This window comes from Amphiura filiformis, chromosome 10 (genome assembly GCF_039555335.1).
Source record: "Amphiura filiformis chromosome 10, Afil_fr2py, whole genome shotgun sequence".
NCBI classification, from domain to species: domain Eukaryota; kingdom Metazoa; phylum Echinodermata; class Ophiuroidea; order Amphilepidida; family Amphiuridae; genus Amphiura; species Amphiura filiformis.
Window position 1 is genome coordinate 62,902,351 of NC_092637.1, and position 22,137 is coordinate 62,924,487.

Here is a 22,137-nt window from a genome sequence, read left to right on the forward strand (position 1 = left end):
GGTTTCTGAACAAAAGAGAAACCAAAACTAAATATTTGAAATGAGGGATTGTTACATTATTACATTGTATTCTTTACTATCGTACCTTAATCCTACCATATCAGTAGCGTAGCCAGCGGGGGGCAGGGGGGGCAGAGTGCCCCCCTGACAAAAAATGAAAGAAAAAAGTGCCCCTCTGACAAAAAATAAAAGAGAAAATCAGGAGGGCAAAGGAAAAGAAAAAGGGCAAGGAGCCCTTTTCTAACAAAATTCAGCCCGAAAATACAAAAATTTTGCGCACTACGCGCGCACATTGTAAAGATAAAGCCCGTTCCCTCCTATACCCAGATATATATTTCTGTAGACCCTGACCAATGTAGCGTTGATGCTGCTATCAATCGCTTGGAAACATGTATTGATGAGGTAAAATTGTGGATGTCCCATAACTACTTGAAACTGAATGATGACAAAACAGAGTTCATGGTTATTGGTTCAAAATATCAAACTGCAAAAGTCCATGTTGCACATATCAGGGTAGGAAATGCTAATGTTATCCCATCATCAGAGGTTCGAAACCTGGGTGTTATTTTTGACTCATCCCTTTCTATGGAATACCATATCACAACAGTGTGTAGAGCCGCATATGCGTCCATTAGAAACATAGGTCGTATTCGTAGACATGTAAACAGGAGACTGCCGAAATGATGGTACATGCCTTCATAACATCCAAGATAGACATTGGCAACTCTCTGTTGCATGGCATCACAAAGACCCAACTGCACAGACTACAGAGAATTCAAAACATTGCTGCCAGACTTATAACATACACAAAACCACGTGAGCACATTACACCTGTTTTACATGACTTGCATTGGCTACCAGTTGAACAAAGAATCACATTTAAAATAGCCTTGTTTGTCTACAAGATCTTGTATATATCAGCTCCAGCATATTTAAATGAACTTGTAGAAATGTATTCACCAACTCGTAACCTCCGTTCTACTACAAAAGGACTTCTTCAAGAAACAGTTGCCAGAAACCAGTGGGGCAGCAGATCATTTCATGTTTCAGCTGCAAACATTTGGAACAATCTGCCATTTTCGGTTCGCTCTGCCAAGAGCTTGTGTAGTTTCAAAACAAATTTGAAAACACATTTGTTCCAAAATGCTTTTAATTGACTCTTTGCATATCATGAACTATACAACAATGATGAACTGTTTTTGTTATTAATTGTTATAATATGTTTGTATCATTGTACATTGGTTGTTTATTGCAAAGCGCCATGAGCGTCTCTCGACGGATACCGGCGCTTTATTAAGTGTACATTATTATTATTATTATTATTATTATAATAAATAGTGTAAAATACCAATTTTTGCGCGCTACGCGCGCACATCGTCCCAATAAAGCCTTTTGTCTCTATTTATTGTATGATGCAACTGTAATATTTTTCGTCTGTGCCCCGAAATTTTATTTTGCCCCCCGACCAAAAAAAAGCTGGCTACGCCCCTGTACCATATATGTCCAATCTACGGTTATCATTCTTACATAGGGTAATAACCGCAAGCAAATGCGTCTAAAATTTATAAAACGTACCATAACAAACATTATTCTGGTAATAGCTCTCTAACTGGGCCACATAATGAGCTATTGCACGCCCCCTATAGAGGAGTAAATTTTCAATTAAATAAAGTCTGGATTTCCAAGTTTACTTTCTTAAAAGGAGTAGAATTCCAGTTTTCAATGTTTATGGAAAAAGCTTGGAAATGCAAATAAATAAACTATTTTTCAGCTGGATTGTTTCGCCTTTAAAAGTTTGGATTTCCATCAATCATGACTGGACAATCTGGACGAACTCCTGTATGGGGGTGTGCATCTATTTCCTGGAATAGCGCAATGCCTGGAATTTATTTTACTCTTTGATACCAATACGTTTTACATAGGATTATCTATGTATAAACTCCATGCAAACTACTAACAAAATTGCTTTAATTATTTTGCTCAGATCGTATTAGTAATTGAATATATGAATACAAAAGCCACCTAAGTCCATACTTTGGCCAAATTGAGTTAAGCATGAAAAAATTGTTGCTATACATAGGCCTGTCATATGCATGAAAGAACAACTCAAATTCATTCTCTGTGTCTATTGGGCATGTGAAAAATAGCATGTATGAAAGAATCACCCAATTCCATGATTTGAGTCTTGTAACACATTGATTGAAATCCAGTATGTATAAAAGTCCACTTGTAACACATTCATTGCTAGAGAATGACTTTTGAACAAAAAATGGGTTTAATAAAGGAAAGTGTGTGGTTTATATTACATGGCAGAATGCTTATCAACATTATACATACCTGTGTGCTTTATTTTGTATTATCTTACTAGTGGTAATCTCATTCTAACATTGTTGTCTTTGTATATGATTCAAAAAGTCCAAAATTTAAAATGAACCCCACGAAGTCCCTGAAATGCTAATCGTCATACCTAATACAGGTTAATCCACTCATTTGCACGTAAAACTTACCATATTGACCAGGTAAATCTAACTGAAGGAATTAAAATGATACACGGGTTTTTCTCTCAAAATAACTTCGCATGGACTTAGGTGGCTTTTGTATTCATGTATTCAATTCCACTTGACTATATATTAATAGTGTTTTCAGATCGGGCAGTTAATAATTTTTAGAATTATTTGGAATTTAGCAATCTCAATCTATAAAATCTTTTCAGAAATTTCAGGCCCGCTGTAACTTGCAATATTGTGTTATCATTAACACATAGCAGCTCATGGAACATAAGATATAACTCTAAATTTAGCACCCCTAACCGTAACCGAAAGTCATGCGCTTATTCGCTGACGAAATCACAATTTTGCATTGTTGTGTAGGGTATGAGCTCGTCGAAAAGTACAGTTCACAGCGCGCCTAACCGAGCACCAAAATCTATACGTTTTTTGGTATCACAATACAGAGCTTCATGATTATATTAACAACATACCGTAAAACCCCGTCTACAAGCATATATACTGTTTTTTTTATAAAAGCATAATTAATTCAAAGCAAGCGTTAATATACCAATACAATAGATCGGTCTTAAAATAATACTTGTTTGTATATGCTTTGATCCATAATTTATTTGCTTAAACTCCATAATGGCGACTGGATTAATGTAGCTTTCATCAGAAGCACACTATATGCTTGTAGACGGGGTTTTACGGTATATAGTAATTTCTGAAATAACCTCCCATTTCGGGTTTAAACATGTTAAATCAGAGTATTAATGTCAAATATTAATCTTTATCGCATGGTTTTTGTTACACGGAAGTATCCATGGTTGACACCTCGCCTTCCCCAAAGGTCTTGTTATCCCCATCTAACGAAGTGTGTCCACTCATCGGAGGTTGCTCCTGGAATCCAGAAAAGATAATCAAACAAGTGTAGTCAATAGCATAGAATATTATGGAATATTTTGAATTTCTTAGGAAAAGTTTAAAAGTGAAGGCTAAACAATTCATATTTGCATTTTTTCAAATTGCAATTACTATAGTACTACAAACAAATACTGCCTGCGTGCCTCCACTTCAGAGGGGTGGGCGGGTAAATAGGGTACATCTGACTAAACCGCCCTTGGGCTGTTAAGGTTAAAGGAAGTCTCCGGCAATCACAACATTATGCCTTATATGTATGAAAAATATTTACCAAGCACGAATCACATGGTTTTATTTAAAACAAACTGATACTGACCATAAAAACGAACACAAAAATGCCGTCTCTCAACCAGTGGACTTCGGGTATATATATAAATGCGCTTTTATAAATGCGCACGTGACATCTACAAGTCACCATAAGTCGTTCAACGATGTAAGGTACCCGAATGTATACAAATTCCACACGCAAAAGTATAGGCGAAAATGACAGGTTACAAGGAAAATTGCTTTTGCAAAATAGTGGCATTGATTGCAAAGGGCAAAATAATTTCACCCAAAACATACACTCTTTATTTGGATTTTCCATTACGGACAAAAACAATTAATGACGGAAAGGCTAGATATAGCTGATTTAATAACTTGTATTTCAGTATTTCCGTGCTAAATGGGCGTGGCAATTGGCCATATTGATGACGAAATGTGATTGTTACTGGCATTAAGGTCAGAACTGAGTAGCTGCCGATGATGTTATTTGATAATTTTTGCACGTGATGATAGGGAACTTAGGGGGCTGTGATTCTTTCGGGAGGAATGGGTCATGGATTTAATTATTTGGGAGTCAAGATAAGTATTTCCACCCCCCCCCCCGTAGTGCCGCCACTGAACATAACCCTGACCCTAATTTTAACTCTAATTTTAACGTAAATTGACAAAATTATAACTTTAGCCCTTTTCGGAATAATGACCCTCTCGAACTTAATAGGCTAGATGTCCCCGCCCGACCTCCTCAACCTCAACTTACTCATTCGCTCGCTCACATTCAATTAAGTACAAAAAAATTTTGGAGAAAAAAAAAAAATTCAAAACGTTTACAGATTGTTTTACAAAAACCAATAGATTGTGGTGAATAGATGTTAATAACTCACCAGCTGACGTTTCATCCGTCTTGTTCAGTCGGATTTCTTCAGAGTTGTGATGAAGCTCTGCTACTGTACGACCTGGTGTTGCCAGTTCTTGAGTCGCTTTGTAGCAGAGGGTTGTAGAGATTGCTCAGGTTGTATGTGCCCTCGTCTCGGTTCAGATGGAAAAGAAACCAACCAACAAGAAACCAACTAAGAAACACAACAACACCGACACTCCAAAGAAAAGAAACCTTGCAGTCATACCATACGTGCAGGGTCTGTCAGAAAGAATTCAAAGAATCTACAAGAAATATGACATTACCACGGCCATGAAACCACACACAACTCTGAGACGTCTATTGGTACACCCAAAAGATAAAAGGGAAGTTGTGGATACAGCCAATTGTGTGTACGAAATTCCTTGTAGTGGCTGTAAGTCAACTTATATAGGTGAAACAGGTAGACAATTTGGCATTAGACTGTCTGAACATAAAAAGGACGTGGACAGAGCTTGTTCTAGAAAATACACCAGATCAGAACGCAAAGTTTCTGAGAGCGAACAAAATAAGTCAGCTGTTGCTGACCATGCAGCAAGAAGCAATCATTTAATTAACTGGGAGGAGTCGAGAGTTATTGATAAGGAGGAGGTACGTATAAAGCGATGGATAAAGGAATCCATATGGATCAGGAGGAGAGGAATGAGCAACACCATGAACCGAGACGAGGGCACATACAACCTGAGCAATCTCTACAACCCTCTGCTACAAAGCGACTCAAGAACTGGCAACACCAGGTCGTACAGTAGCAGAGCTTCATCACAACTCTGAAGAAATCCGACTGAACAAGACGGATGAAACGTCAGCTGGTGAGTTATTAACATCTATTCACCACAATCTATTGGTTTTTGTAAAAACAATCTGTAATCATTTGAACAATAACAAACCTGATGAATCTCTACAGAAATTCAAAACGTGTTTTTAAGCACCTTTTTGTGTCCTCCATGCTAAATCGGTGACCTGTACACCCTTTGACGTACAATTTAGAGTATAAACACGTAGATGAGTGTACATGATCTAATCATCCCGGCTGGAAGATGTTGAGGAAGACTCGTATACTATACATCACGCTCATACGTTATATGAAAATTTGACGTACAATGACGGATGTTATGCATGGTTTAATAGAGAGATTGCGAAATTTACGTGAAACGTGACACGGGAACGCCAACGGCAAGCTACATTAATCGAAAATCGGTTATTATGCCCTCTAGAGGGTGAAATCTATTGTGAATTGGTCAATCGTGGAATTACCGTAAGGCGATTACGTTGCGGTTGGTAGCAAAAAATGACGTTCCAAAATGACAAAAAAACGCATTATAAAATGCAAAAAATGTTATGTTTATCATGTTATGAAGCTAATCAAAGTATCCTAATAGAACAAGTAGAGTCCGACATGTTATAAAATCCATTTTGGGGGTTAAAATTTGATCTCGTATAGACAAGAAGAAGTGAACAAATTTCGATTTTTATCGACGCGAATTCGAACAGGTAGATTGCCTATTCATTTGAGTGTGGAAAATGCCGTCCAAAAATTAACTTGCGAAGAGGCGTGTTACGGCATAAATGCGGTATAATTGTCTGTTTGGGACGGGGAGCAGAAGTTCGTGCAACGCTATTTTTCGCCTTGCTTTTTCGTTGTACATTAAACAGTTATCAAAGTGTTTTGCTTATGGATACTATTCAGCAAACTCCACAATGTTTTTAAAACATGATAATGCATGTGTTTTTGGTTTTAGTTAAAACATTTTGACAACATATCGATGTATGTTTAATCATGAAAACTCGTGTTATACTGAAAAAATAATACAACAACATTTTAAGCCAAAATTCGAAATGCTATAGTAAAATATCATTTGGCAAGTTTTGAACAAAAGGTTTTTTGAATTTTATTAAAACTTTTAATGTCCTTGACCCTCACATAACCTTTAACCCGACATTTAACATTTTCTGTAATATATTTGTGTTTGCTGGGTAGAACTAGGCATATTAGAGTATCTGTTTTCATTTTGCTTTTGAAAGTAAACAGGTTATTATTTATATGATAATGGAGTTTGTTTCTTGTTATTCGAATAATATACACCAAGACTTCCTAGGCATCCAACACCAAACTCTGCCTAGATTATTTAGACAAATAGCATACACGTGTGAACATAGGCCTATACTCATTTTCCAATAGCCCGCAAAACTCAAATATCGCTAATCTGGACTGAATGCTTAGAGCATTATAGATACATCCAGTCGTATTTGCATATCAATACCGAGGAAAGTAGTTCGATGAAAGAAGATAATCTTCTCTGGTTCGATGCACCCAAGGTGAATCAATGGGTGCTTCCTATTACCTTTAGATTATTTGTCTCAGCATAGCGCCATCATTATTGTAGTACGGTCGTCATACACATTATTGTCATGGTATAATATATTGTAATTGTATACGTCAATTTTGTTCAGTTTGGTTCAAACGGCTTATAAAGTTTTACTTTACACGGAAGGGGAAACTTAGCAAAAAACAAGTAAATTTATGAGTGTTAAAAAAAAGGGGGAGGGATGGTTTTGCCTAGCCGAAAGGGAAAAAAAATAATATTTATAATATAAGTAAGGCTAAGAAAAAAAGAAACCCTGTTCTACGGGCGGACGGACCTTTTCAAGTAGGGCCGGTCGGACAGGTTTTGTTTTGTTGAAATAACCCAAAAAATCACCAAAATCTGTAAATAATTTGCGCTCTGAGCAAAATAAATAAATAAATACAAATTAGTTATGTTTGTACATGGGGGGGGGGGTGTTGACACTGTGCAGTATAGACGAATCCAACGAGCCAAGTCATGGTCAGGATTCGGTCGGACCAATCTGGTGTTTTGAGCGTCCAATTGTGCAAATAAAAGCCGCCTAACACCTAGAGAAGATGCAAGGACGAGGAGGGTTAATAGAATAATATATATAATAGAGATAATTCCGCAGGTAATCCCATCGCATCTATTCATACATAGTCCTTTTGTTCGCAAGTACATCAATGCATAGATACCGCGCGCCGTGTGTAGTGTAGTTAATTCGATTATTATGTATTAAGGTATAAAACGGGTGATGGAATGCAGTTTAATGAATTAGTTTATTATCCCCGGGAAGCACAACCCTCTTTAAGAGGGGCTCCCCTCCCTATATAACCACCTCTTTCCTAAATTACCCCTCCCCCTACATTTGATATCTTCATCTCGAGCTCTCCTCCTCCTTCTCTTTCACTTCCAATGCTCTCTCTCATCTGTTTCTCTCTCTCCCAGCCCATATCCCCCTTGCCATAACCATGACGTCATTTCTCCTGACAATTGGCGCCCGGTAATTATGAATATATCACGTGTTTAGAAACGGTTGTTTTTATTAGTTTGTATGATCAATATGAGTTACTTTTAAATAAAACCATGTTATTCGTGCTTGGTAATTATTTTTTAACATAGGCATAATTTTGTGATTGCCGGAGACCTCCTTTAATAAGACCGCATCCAAACAATTTATACATACCTTTGGTTTCATATCAATATATGAATTCATACGAGATTTAGGATAGTCTTCCATATTGGTGATCTGATTCGCGTATGCATGTGAAGTTATCACAACATTAGGCTTCTCATATCCATCGTCAGGAGTCGTCTCGTCGAAGATATCATCCATAACATCAAACCCGCCCATGTAATCTGAGTGACTCGCAAGCATCTTGTCAAACGTAAGGTATAACTCACGGAAAAGTGGTCGATCGTCTGGTTTCTCTGACCAGCACTTGAGCATGACGTCATATCTAAAAGAGAATGATATAGGAGATAGATTTTAAGATTTTTTTTAGTGTAAATTTACTAAATCGCAATGTTAAATCATAATAATAATTCAAGTAAATCGAAATAAGTTGAATAAAATAGTAGTCGAGTGTAGAGTGTATAGATCTTAAAAACTGATGTGCAATCTGTATTTAAGGTTATTCAATATTTTAAACTGTTGTGATTTGGTAGTTCACAGTATCTTACGAATGGTAGTGAGCTTTGGCAAAAACTGCATTGCTCAATTCATAGCGAGCGTGTAGGAGAGTTAAAATATCACAGATATACTTTTATAGGTGCTGCGGTTCTTGAGTTACGTTGTGAAGAGGGCTGAAACAACAACACTTTTGTAAAACGTACATAACTCATTAACAGCAATAAATTAAGCAAGTTTGCAAAGTATACGATTTGTAAACTGAACTTTTGCAAAACATCAAGGTGTTAATTTCAATAATATATTGATCTATATAATAAAAATCAATTTTTTGATTGCTTCGACCAACAATACCTCGTCAACCCTTAAATGAATGGAAGGTACCTATCATAAGCCCTGTTTATAGTGGGTGCAGATGTGCGGTACATTGCTGTATAATTTCTATCCGGTCAGAAATTATCCGGATACTTGCTTACTATAAACACTAGCAGTATATGTGTGTACGGTACATCGATACCCTTCTCAACCGAAAGATATTGTCGCGAGATATTTGCACTATAAACACACTAGTATAAATTGTGTGCGGTATTACCGGAAATATGAGCTTCTTCATGATGCCTAGAATGCGCGCAGGACATTCGGAACGATTCCCACTCCCAAGAGTTATCAAAACAGAAGCTACGTGTTTGCCGCCATGATCATAATTGTTGAATGGGGTGTTTATAGCTCGCGCCACAATATTTAGACATTCCCCGTGTGACATCGGGTCATTGGAAATGTACGATAATGTTAGTTGGTATATAATTTGTGCGGTAACTGTGTCTCACTATAAACAGCAAGAGTATTGGTACATATACAAGGATTATCGTATACGGTATACTCAAAATGCGGTACATTCACTATAAACACGCTAATAGATATCGATATCGATGTTTATTGAACAGGATTCTATAGACGAATCCAATTTCACGCATTCCTACACCTCAATGGCAGCCATAGCTGGGTCCCCGTCGGGTATATCCCACCTAAAATATGAAATGATGCGTCATTGGTGGGGATTTTAAACTGCATTCCATCCCCATGTTACACGTAGACAATAGAATGATGAAAGTTTACAATACAATACAACATAACATCGATTTTTAAGCGGCTTTTATCCACCCAATTGGGCGGTCACAACACCAGTTTGGTGCGACGAGGACTCAGTCATGGCCGACTAAATTCTGACCATCACTTGGCTCGTTGGATTCGTCTATATTTTCAAAGTGCACGTTAATAGAGAAGGATTTATATAAACATCTCAAAATAAGTAACTAACCCCTTAAATAATGACCATTTTTCAAAAACCATTGTATTACAATTCTGTAAAATGCGTTGGAAGCAGAATTTATTTCCGCACATTTTGACACCTCATTTGTAACAATTGACTAAATATTGACGTCACACGTTTAAATCAATGTAATCCAAGATTTGAAAGTTGCAGTAAATTGTATTGATTTTGTATTCAGTATAATGGAAGGAAATCTGTGTAATGATTAGAGTTTAATGACTGCGCATCAGTTGTTTTGAGAGTATTGTGAAATATCTAAACATTGTGCTATGGAACCGAGGATATTCCGAGGTCCAACGCACAATGTTTAGATATTTCACAATACCCGAAAAATAACTGATGCAAAGTTTTTCCTGTAAAAAATCGAATAGCCCATTAAGGAAATACCGCTAGCGACCAATCACACTAGCACGCAATCATGCGATGTCCAAATACAGCGGCCAGCGTCCACGTAAATTGTTCGAACGCGTAACACGTCACGTAACGCGGTCATTGTAGATCGTACTTTTAGCTACGTCACGAGACGTGGTCATTATGCTTTTTCAATGACCTGCATTTGCGTCCGCGTATTTAAAACTTATTACCTGTGATTGGGTCGCACTTGCTGAGTATATTAATGAGGTTATGAATATCTGAGTGTTTTTCTATTGTTAATAATTGTATGTAAGAGCAACTTTCAAATCTGGACCTCACTACATTACATTGACCGGTGTTTTATTGTTTTATCGTATCAAATGAGGTGTCAGAATGCGCAGAAATAAATTCTGCTTCCAACGCATTTGACAGATTTGAATAATGGCCATTTTTCAAGAGGGGTTAGTTACTTTTTTGAGATGTTTATTTAAGACTCTAAAGGTGGATGTGAGCGGTGCATGAGATAGCAGTGTTTGTGCTCTAATATTGAGAAAAATAAAAATAAACCCCACAATCATAGGGAGAGGCAAAGATAAAATAGGACAAATCTTTGTTTAACCTATTATTTTTGATAACGTAATAACTGCCATACATATAGAAATATAAATGGCTTCCTTGACTCATTTCCTATCAGATCAATGTATTTCCACACAGAAATACACTGTATTATTTTAAATATTAGCAAAACAAACTTGTATACATTCTTACATCAAATAAACTGATATTTATCATTCAACTGTCCCGAATAAATCTCAGTGGTAATGCTGTCAGATGCCAACATTCAACCACCGAAAGAAAATTAACTGTATGACCGGTGAAGGCCATCTTAATTGTAAAAAGTCCTGATTGACGGGGTTTTGTTTACAGGGTCGACGTCGGATAAGTATGAATACCCATCGTAAAAGTCTGTCTAGCGATAGGCCTGAAATTGGCTGCTCATTTTGAGAAAAATCAAAGTATCTTACACATCATTGGGGCAGTTTGTCGGTTTTTCCATGCGATACCCTGTTAGTAACTTGTCTAAGACTGTTTTAGCATCCATGGTAGGATATGGGACTCCGCCAAGGGTGTAAATTTCATAGAGCACAATTCCAAAGGACCATCTGCGAAACAAAACAAACAAAATTGACTAACATTTAACCCTAGATGTACTGAGCCATATTTTGTAACACGGACTACGGAGGGGAGGGGTTGCCAATTTTCGAGTGTAAACGTTATATGTTGTACTAATGCATAGCTATTGGTCTCCTCTATCCAGTGATACCAAAATAAGTACTAACATTTACCACATAATGTTGCTATGACGCCATAATGTGAGGGCGCCCATGCAAATTTGGGGAATTCTGGCTATGTACAAAAGTATAGGCAAAATTGATTTTCGTTTGAAAATTCTACAAAAATGCGATTTTCACCAAATTTTCTCCTCAATATAAAAGAAAAATACTATTCCAACCTAACTAACAAGTAAAAGGTCAGCAATCCCCCCACACCCTTCATAGTTCTAGGGTTAAAGAGCATTAAGCCGGGTGGAAAAAAGAAAATGATTAAATATCCAAACCTAACGCTAAATACGGCGCCTCCGCCTAATGGAAAGAAAGGACATTTTACCAACCCAAATTGTTATTAAACAAGGCAACAAATAAACAAAAATTCCCACCGGCACACGCCCAACTTGAAAAAAGCAAGTGAATGTGCCGGCATGGGATTCGAACCCACGACATTCCCATCTTTAGAAGGATGTCCTATCATTAGGCTACCAGCTCCTACTAAAAAACTGTGGTTGGAACTTGGTACAAATGCAGGCAGTCGTGGTATACAATACATACAAACAAATATTACGCAAGTACACAAGTACAGGATATCATTACTGAAGCTTAATCGTTTCCCCAGCATTATACAAGTTAAGTAGCTAACTGGGCTACGCATCCTGTACAAGAAATATATAAACACAATGGGGAACGATTATATAGTGGGAACAGCTACTAAAAATATTGGACTTGCCTGTATACACGTATACACGTATACACAATTTTACTTTTTTCACACTTTCGCTGGGATCACTGAATCAGGGGCTATTTTAGATGAAAAAAGTCACTGCACGTTGGCGATGTAAAGTCTTGGTGATCAACCAGCGGCAAGAGGGGGCTTGCGGGGAGGGGGTATTGGAGGCAGGAGTGTTGGCAGGATAGCCCCCCAAAAAAAAAAATCACCAAAGGGCAAAAGGTCGAATTTGCGAGCGTAGCAGGAGTGTTGACAGAGATAGCCCCCCGAAAAAAAAAATCACCAAAGACCAAAAGGTCCAATTTGCGAGCGTAGCTAGCAAAAAAACATGTTTTTTATGCTTTTTCTGTCAAACAAGATCCAAATTTGCCCATTTGCGAGCGTATCGATTGAAAAATTCAGGTTCTTTATACTTTCTTGGTCAAAAAAATCCAAAATTTGAGAAAGGGTCCAAAAAGGTCCCATTTTCAAAATCAACCTCCAAAAATAAAACCTGGCTACGCCCCTGGATATAGGAGAGTTTCCTCCTTCGAGTTTTGGAGATTTTTACAGCATCACTCATTTAAGCGACTCATTTTTGACCGTATTAGTTACCAGATTGGACACTTGCCACGCTTGAGTTATAAAGCAACGTTAAGCCATATCTACAAACAAACCTGCAAAATAATCTTGTTTGCTCTTATTTTGTTACTTTTTGAAAACAGAAAGAACATCCACGAAATGAGTACAAAATACTCTTTCACTTTCACAAAAAAATCACCCTAACATTGAATTTTTTTTTAAAGCAACTTGGCTGAAGGCCCAACAAAATGATTTTAGGGGGGGGGAATTTCTGCAGCCCAACACTTTGCTCACTTGTAGGGATTATAGGACTATTGTTTATTGGCAGGTTATCAATGTTGCGAGCTCAAACGGGTTGGTGGGTCCTTAGATCCCCTGGTGGAGTCGTGTATTAAAGCCCCTGGCCCTCTGGCGGGGGCCCAGGGTGTAGCGCCCCAAGCTCACTAGTTTTTACATTTAGGCCTTTTCAAGGCATCGGACCGTAGAGCTTCCCCAGCACTCATATTGATGATTTATATAATTTAGAAAGGATGGAACTATAATCTCTGCTTTTTGAAGAAGTTCGAGATGAAAAAATAAATTTTCAAAGGGATACAAATTACGAAGCCGGTCCGCTGACCTGCGCGAAGCGCGAAAAAAAATTAGCATTTTAATGCTAAAATGAGCTAAAATTGGGTTAATCTCACTCTCCTGTTTTGCATGGGCGTATATTTCAGGTATGATAAAATGACCAAATATGAGGTTAATTTTGTGAGAAACTCACATACGGGCGTCAACATGGGGAGGATGATTGCATGGACCATCCCCCATTTAAAAAAAATGGTGGATCACCCCCGGTATCTAGGCCTGTGTATTTTTGTTGCGATCTCCAAGCGTTGCCGCACCCCACCCCATATAGCACGCACGTTAGCAAATGGAAAGCTGCCAGACCTTGTTTAGATTGTGAGCAAAGCGTGGGGGAGTTGATGATACTAAGTAGCGGTACGCCAGCTATGCGTATGATATTCATAAGGCTCTTTGAAAATTGGAATTTTCAAGAAACATAAGGAAAGGGGTGATGAAGTGTTAAGTCCGCGCAGCGCGAAAATTTTGAAACTTTACCTGAAAGTGACCATACGGTAGGTGCTATATTTAAAGCATCCCTATTGAGTTTGTCGAATTGCATCAAAATATTTTAAGCACGGATTTTTAATTCTCACTGCACGGAATTTTAATCTCACTGCACAAACGTGCCAGGAGGCACGTTAAAATAGCCCCTGCACTGAATGGGCCTTTTACAATTATAACGCAACACATAGTGGCGTACGTGAAGGACAAAATACGTTTCCGATCAAAACATTTTTGAAGGATATGCTACTAGCAACGGAGTCGATACCCCTCCACTGTTATCTCTCAGTGGCCCGATTCCATTAATTAAAGTATAAGATTCAAACTATTAAACTGTATCTTTAAAGAAAGAAAAAGAAAGAAAGAAAGAAAGAAAGAAAGAAAGAAAGAAGGAAGGAAAGAAAGAAAAAAGAAAGAAATGGGCGACGGACTGTCTCTACCTATGAGCTATTGAAAAGTACAGGCAGCCCGTCATCCTTAAGGTTACTCTTGGTTTCTTGTCCTGCGGGGCCCTTATATTGGGGTCCACTTGGAGTGTTTAATTGGCATATATGAGTCGCCTGCCATGCGGCCTTGATGTTTTTTGTTGATACTGTGTCCCATATTATTTATATTTTATGGTGTTAAAGATTTATTCACAAAAGTTTAAAATACATACTTAAGTAAATGAATAACAACAGAGGATGCTATTTATGTCGCATATTTAGTTCGATATTGACTGAATATTAGAAAGAGCAGGCTGCATTATCAATGGAAGGATTTTTAAGTTGAACCACCTGTTCGCTGTCATAAATCTGTTGGGGTTTTTTTTCACACTTACACATCACTTTTAATGGAGCATCGTCCGGTAGTATTAGTCTCCAGACTAACCCATTTCACGGGTCTCTTTCTCTCCGGTGCCATTCGTTTATACTCTCTCATGTAGATGTCCTCTGCCATACCGAAATCAGACATCTTCACAACTAACTCTTTACCGACTAGAATATTCCTTGCAGCCAAATCGCCATGATAGTACCGTGTTTGTGATAAATACTCCTAAGTAAAAAAATAGCATACATTTTCTTCAGCTGGTCAAAGCATGTTAGAGCCAATAAGGTCACGTATGGGTCATAAGGTCAAAACGTTACATTTCAGCTCAAAATGTCTTTAGTTTTCACCTACAAATTACGTAGGTCAGTGACGCCACTTGCACACATGCATTGTTATTATCTGTGGGGTGTTCACATATTTGGATCAAAGGTCATTAAGGGGTCGCAGTTGGCCTGAAACCAAATACCATTTCTGCCACAAATAACATAGCAGAGTGACGCCACATGTACAATGCATTGTTATTATCCAGTATTTATGAGGTGTTCACATATATATGCGTGATAGGTTATTAAAAGGTCACTTCCGGTCTGACTCCAAATACCTTCAAAACAACCTTTGTGCCACAAATAACATAGCGGAGAGACACCGTGTGTTATTATCCAGTATTTTAGGTGTTCACATATTTGAGGTGAAAGGTCATGAAGAGTGACACCACTTGCACACGTACATTGTTATTGCAGAGTGTATATAGGGTTGTCACTGATTTGGGGTCAAAGCTCATAAAGTAGTTCTGGTAACATATATCTTAAACATATATGTTCTCCTATAAATAACATAGCAGATTTACGCCACTTGCGCATTATGCATTGACTGTGGGGTGTTCACAGATTTGGGGTCAGCACGACTGTGTTCATAGTCTACGACTACCGTGTTTCTTGTTTAATTCCGTTTTGTTTTAGTTATGAATTTACTTGAAATTGTCAAAGTGCGTCGACTGATTTTTTAAAGCAATAACGATCAGACGTACAGGAGTGGCAACGTCTTTATAGAGGGTAGCCATTATGACATAAACACATATCAAAACGTAATTACCCCCTCCTCCTTATCGAATGACCATTATTCCAAAACGATTGATTGTATACCAAATTTACATTTATAGCAGACTTTTAAATTATACATATTGGTCAAAAATTGTGCTGGGATAGGTAGTATTCAACAGATTTACCGCATTCGCCTTGCTATTAACATTGAATTGCGTTATCTGTTGATACACTTGAGGATTTTCACAAAAACCAATCACATATCTATTTTACACTAAATCTTTCACAACTCTTATGATGCTATGCACTCAACCGTGTAGTATAAACATAGACTGCGTAAAGACTAGATTAGCTGTGCTTGGAAATATCTGTGTGCTCGATTATATCGAGGTGGAAACTGTGCGTGTGTGCATTTAAAATCGTTTTTGTAGTCAAACTTTTTCATATGACCCACATTTGGCATACGATCAACCGTTATGTAATAATGGTTACTCATTAAGGGGGTATTACTTTTTGGTAGGTGTATATTTATAGAATGTAGCCATTGTTAAAGCATTGCTTGATGGCCATCTTTTTGATGTAATCGGGTTAGGGTGGGGGAGTTAGGGCTTTCACCCGACTCTTTTGAAACTGACTGTGATATACATGTAATAGGCATTATATGATTCTCTATATACCCCATGTACACGGGACCGGCGGCATAACGTTTACACGGCGGCTTAACGTCTACACAGGACCGGCGGCTTATACGAACTATCAATATCCCTAATATTTCAAGTTATATCATAAGACATATGTCGCGTCATCTGAACTTACGTACCATTCCGCGTGCTATTTGATGTGCAATCTGAAGCTTAGTAACATCTGTTATGGCATAAATAGGATCCTCTAAGATGTATTTCTCCTAGAAATCAACCATATATCATTAGACATCGAAAAAAATAACTTTACTACATGGACAATATTAAATTATAATATTAATTTAAAGTTTCCCCAAGATTTCTTTCCTTCGAATTCGCTTCTAAGGATGGTCAAGTATTTTAATAGAGGTATAATGATATGACGAAGACAAATAAGATTTGGAATCTTGGCCTACACAATAATGTTTTTCCCTACCTACCTCTTTACATCTCCATAAAAAGTGCTGCAGATCTCCATATTCCATAAATTCTGTCACTAAGTAATACGGTTCGTTTACAGTAATGCAGCCAAATATTGACAAGATGTTAGGATGAGATCCTATTTCAATTATCAGCTTGATTTCATCCAGGAAGTCTTCTTTCATTGACCGGTTAGCGTTTTCTTTACAAGTAAAATGAGACATGAAGGCACCAGAAACAAATTTGTTCGATCATTGGATTGACCGTCAATGCTGCTTCGATGCTTGTTATTAATGAACTATCAACTAATTAATCAGAATTAACGCTAAATTTATATTGGCCAATATTACTACAGGTACAAATAATTTGTTACTATTACCAAGCATCGACAGTCGATCGAAAGATCGAAGAAATTTGTTTTTATTGCCTTATCCACCACAATTATGGAGGTATATAAAGCATAAGGGGAGCGTGACGTTTTTACATGCGTGTTTCCGTTGCAACAAAAACAGTTTCCAGTTTGGCGACACCTCACATAAGGTGGTACTACCCTCCTCGATAAATTTGTGACTATTTTTGCATTTTTCTCAACAAATAATAGCACACTGGTAACAAAAGTTATATATATTATAGGGGCAAGGAATCCAGTTACTATATTGGAATTTTAGTGACTCAAGACAAACGGTAGGTCTTGAAATTTCAGTGAAGTAATTGAATTGCTTGTCCCCTATAATATGCATAACCTTTGTTACCAGTGTGTAATTATTTTAAGAAAAATGCAAAATTAGTCACAACATTTATCAGAGGGTGTAGTACCACCGTAAAACAATATAATTGATTCACATTTCTTTATAATAATTAACAAATGTTATTACACGAATCCATTTACGTACCCATTTGAGAAACAAGATCACTGAATTGAAATTTGAGGATTTCTTTTAAACATGTTAAGCCAATATAACTTACTCTTCAATCCTTTTACAGCAACTGGTACGTATTCCATCTTGTTGTCACCAACACCGAGAGCAAATCCTTTGTATACGACCCCAAACTGACCAACACCTAACTCATCTTCTATCTTCAACATGGAACGATCCATTTCGAGGTTAGCAAAAACTGGTTCAACTTCTTGCTCCTTTTGATTTTCTGTTCGTTGACACAAAAAATATCACCGGCAGGCATTTATGAATGGAATCGCTATAAATCATGCAGTCTTCTTTACAGCTAGTTCGGTTTCGCGTCATTCACACAAACATTGTGTGTGTGGAAAGAGCGAATCATATTAAATGTCGAAGAGACTCGGCTCCAAGATGGTATTATATATTTTTTTTTAAATTCCCGATATATTCACAGTTGTTTCCTTGGTGCAGTGGATAAGTGTGCTCTGGTATTAAACGCCAAGTCCTGGTTCAATCCGACGGTACATGTTGTTGTTTGCCTGCCCAGAATGCAATTAACGCGTAATTTTGCTATGTATTCACATTTACGCTGACAAATGTACGATGCGACATCAATATTGCAACAAAGGAGGTGTCATATTGCGCAGAAATAAATTTGGCATACAATTAACCGTTTGTGAATAATAGCCATTCATTAAGGGGAGGTAATTACTTTTTGGTACATGTTTAATATGGACTTACCACGCAAAATCGTTGATGTTGGAATCTGTGTGTCCTCGTGATCACCATTGTGTCCTCTTTTCTTTTTCAACGTTATCGCAATCACCACTACAACGATGAGAATAGCTATTAGACCACCGACTGCAATGGCTATTATCTTTACGATGTCTAATACCGATTCATTGGCCACGTTGGTGCTTGGTGATGAAGTTAACTTTTGCTTGACTGGTGTGGTATTAGGTGATTGCGTTGTAGGAAGGTCTAGTTAAATAAGGTCAAATATACTTCAAGAGATTAAGGTGAATGCAATATGTATTTGTCCCAGTAGAAGGGAAAATGATTTTAAGTGGGCTTAAAGATATAAAAGTATCAAAAGAACCTACGAATAGAACTTCGTTTTATATGATGTACTTATTGATGTTCTTATTTAACCTGGAGTGACCAGTCAATGCACTGCACTGTTCTCCTTTGGTTCCCACGTGAACAAGGGCTAGCCAATTTCAGTGTTAGTATGTAAAGTTCATATCCTGTAAAGATTCCAAAGGGTTTACTGGGGCTCGGCGGTCCAATAACTTGACAATAAGTAAACCTAAGAATAATTTTAATATATGTAAACAAGCTATATGTAACCTAACCGATCACAGGCTTTACAAGGTCGCAAACGAGATAATTTCTTATTATGTCAATCAATTCTTTCCGGTTTCAGCAACTATATAAATGTTTATAATAATAAATAATTTATAATTGATTATAATACTCATAAAATATAAATATACGTTGTTTACTTGAGTTTGCAAGTTGACGTTTAAATCCATACAGTTCCTATAGAAGACATGGATGTAATCTTCTAAACATGGTGTGTGAATTTCAAATGGGATCACAGGTAATCCCATTTAACAGAACACATGAGACTCGTCAATCACACAAGGGTTAGGTTTAGGGTTTAGTGCTCCAGGAACTTTATGATTACACTTTGGTTTTAGCCTCCCCTCCTCCACAAATAGCCCATTGAAGATGTTTCTTTACAAGAGCAGGCACTTCGATATAATTATTTTGTGGTTTTCGTTTCAGCGCCAGCAACAACAGCAACAGATACGGCAAGAAGTGATCAACTTGCAAACTATAGGTTAAATACCACTAATTATGTATTACACGTGTTTCAATGGGAAAATGCCTAATTTCGGGTGGAATTTTCTCATATTCAGAACTCTCACAGTTCAATGTCACCAATATCAGGTGAAACTATATGATTTAGATGCCAAATGATCAAAAAATTCAACATAGGTTGACCTGAGACTTTTCTTGTTTTAACGCACTGAACCGTAAACACCTTAAAATGACAGTGCGCCCTCGAAGCTGAAAGTTACAATATGATAGGGCGACTATTTACTAAAAACCGAAGCCGTGCGTATGAATTTTGGTACTATTACATCAAAAATGTCATATAATGAGAGAAAATGTACCATTTTGAAGCATCAAACTCTAAAAAGTACTTTTTTGGCTATATAAGTTGATCAAATTCAGCGATTTTAATGCAGTCTTTTAGAATGCCATGAAAACAAATAGTTCCTCGTCGTATTTCAATGTATCTCCCAGGCCTATTGGTGGTCTTTAACCTCAAGTAAACAATGTATATTAATATTATATTAGTATTATAATACATTATAAATTTGCTAACATTTATATAGTTGCCGAAACAGGAAAGAACTGATTGACATAATAAGAAATTATCTCGTTTGCGTCCTTTTAAAGCCTGTGATCGGTTAGGTTATGTAGCTGGTTTACATATAAACTGCTAGAAATTTGCATTTGCCGACATCTGTCTCATATACTGCTATTAACATACAAAACTAACCCGTGTATTTAGGCAAAGCACTGGTAGGAACCACTGCAACTTCAGAGTACACATTGTATCCAGCTACATATCCATAACCTTTTTTGAAAGGCGACTTAGCAAACCCGTAGACGAGAACTAGGAACGATGCCGTAGGATGATTGACGGAATGGACAACTGGGGTGACTGGAGTACGAACGACGCAAAATTCGCCATCAGGTGATTGTAATAAGTTGGCGTTTTGGACATCATCCAAAGGCATTCCATCTAGGTAAAATTGGTCCATGTTATCACATCCTGAAATTATTGAAATGAAATATTGTGGATCGTCTTCCGACAAAGTTACAACTGGGAATGTAACGTTGTTAGTAAACCTTCCTGTTGGTGGAACCACCACCATAAATGGATCACCAAGACTATCAGTATTGTATCCTTTAGCGTATTGAGCAACCATGATAGATTGATCAGCCGTTACAATTAACAATTCATCAGATGCTACATTGCCTTCATAAAACTGCCCAGCCGACAGAGAGACGACAGTTCGATTCCTCCCAGATATAGTTACATTAGTTACATCGGTTGACGCGGTTACTATGCGGTATACATAGCCTGAAGTCCGTCCAAGGAAGGGAGTGAGTAGGTAGTGGTCGCCCCATGTGCTGACTGGAGGAATATTTTCCATAACATAGTCACAACTGAAACGTGTACCAATGCCGGCACACTGATGTCCAGATATGATTGATACCGGCTTATCAGCAGTAATTAACAAACCAGTAATATCCAGATTGTTATTACGGTATTGGTACGATTCAAATTGCTGTAAAGATACCGACAATTTTCCCGTGATCACCACTGTTGTGTTTTCTTCGATAGCAGTTACCTCAAATTCTGAATAAAGATTGGTAAAATGCGAATGTCCCACTCCAACGTATTCTTTGCCCAAAGCTGTAGTTGGGAGAACGAAAAATCCGTCGCAAAATTCGAGTCCTCCATAATATCCATAAACAGAAACGACGTCAGTCGCACTTACAATAACAGCCACATCAGATCGTCTAATCATCATTTCCGGTAATGCCTTTTGAATTAAAAAGAAGAGAAACGTCATAACAACCAAGTCAATTATTATTATCGTGCATACTATAACAGGATTAGAAGAACCATCCTGTTCAACTTTTGCTGGTTCTGTTAGGCCTGTAGCTTTTTGTTTCGATCCTATGCCTCAAAGTTACCCAACGTCTACCAGTTAATGTATATAATGCTTGCGCACATACGATCTTCGAAGAGTTATGTGATAAAAGAGTTCCGTTTTCAGGTTTTACAGGGACCAAAATTAAATTAAACGCGTTCTATAGTTAAGAACAATAGAAAGGCGACTTAATTGCCGACTCTGCAAGAAATTGTCTTTCAAACCCACTCCTTACGATATTTACAAAATCACAACCACACTATAAAAGTACGGTATCGAGTATCAACCAACGCACTGAAGGGTATATTGTTCTATTGTGTCCGATCTGAGCGCTGACATATTGAAAAATGTTGCCAATCAATATTCATGAAGTCGTGCGATCGACACCAACAGCTGTTCAATTGGGCGACTTTTGATGTTAGGTGTTTTTATTCATACATTGGGCGTATCGAGCTGCATCGGTTGGCTTGCAAAATTATTATATGGTAGGCTTATACATAATAAAACACGATGTGGACCGCGACCTTAAAAATGCTAGGAGCGAAATGAACAAAATATACATGATTTAATATGGAGTATATTATACTACCT

The 22,137-nt window shown here is 37.5% G+C and overlaps 1 protein-coding gene across 1 annotated transcript; it reads right to left on the reverse strand.

Annotated features, from left to right (window-relative positions):
- Positions 1–1,557: 1,557 nt before the first annotated feature.
- Positions 1,558–21,394, reverse strand: LOC140163141 (uncharacterized). Its single transcript, XM_072186518.1, has 9 exons — positions 20,382–21,394; positions 18,548–18,787; positions 17,874–18,053; positions 16,928–17,109; positions 16,628–16,711; positions 14,778–14,992; positions 11,254–11,391; positions 8,101–8,374; positions 1,558–3,389 (listed from the first exon to the last, which is right to left on the reverse strand). The coding sequence occupies exons 1-9, from the start codon at positions 21,040–21,042 to the stop codon at positions 3,297–3,299; spliced, it is 2,067 nt and encodes a 688-aa protein (XP_072042619.1). The 5' UTR covers positions 21,043–21,394; the 3' UTR covers positions 1,558–3,296.
- Between the last annotated feature and the right edge of the window lie 743 nt (positions 21,395–22,137).

Bases quoted from the DNA above. Each gene is read 5' to 3' on its own strand.
- LOC140163141 (XM_072186518.1), bottom strand. From the start codon at position 21,042: ATGGAAAATATTCCTCCAGTCAGCACATGGGGCGACCACTACCTACTC. The intron at 16,712-16,927 runs GTAGGTAGGGAA...GTTGATTTCTAG, and splicing joins TTTTATGGAGATGTAAAGAG to GAGAAATACATCTTAGAGGA. The intron at 14,993-16,627 runs GTACGTAAGTTC...TTTTTTACTTAG, and splicing joins ATCAAATAGCACGCGGAATG to GAGTATTTATCACAAACACG.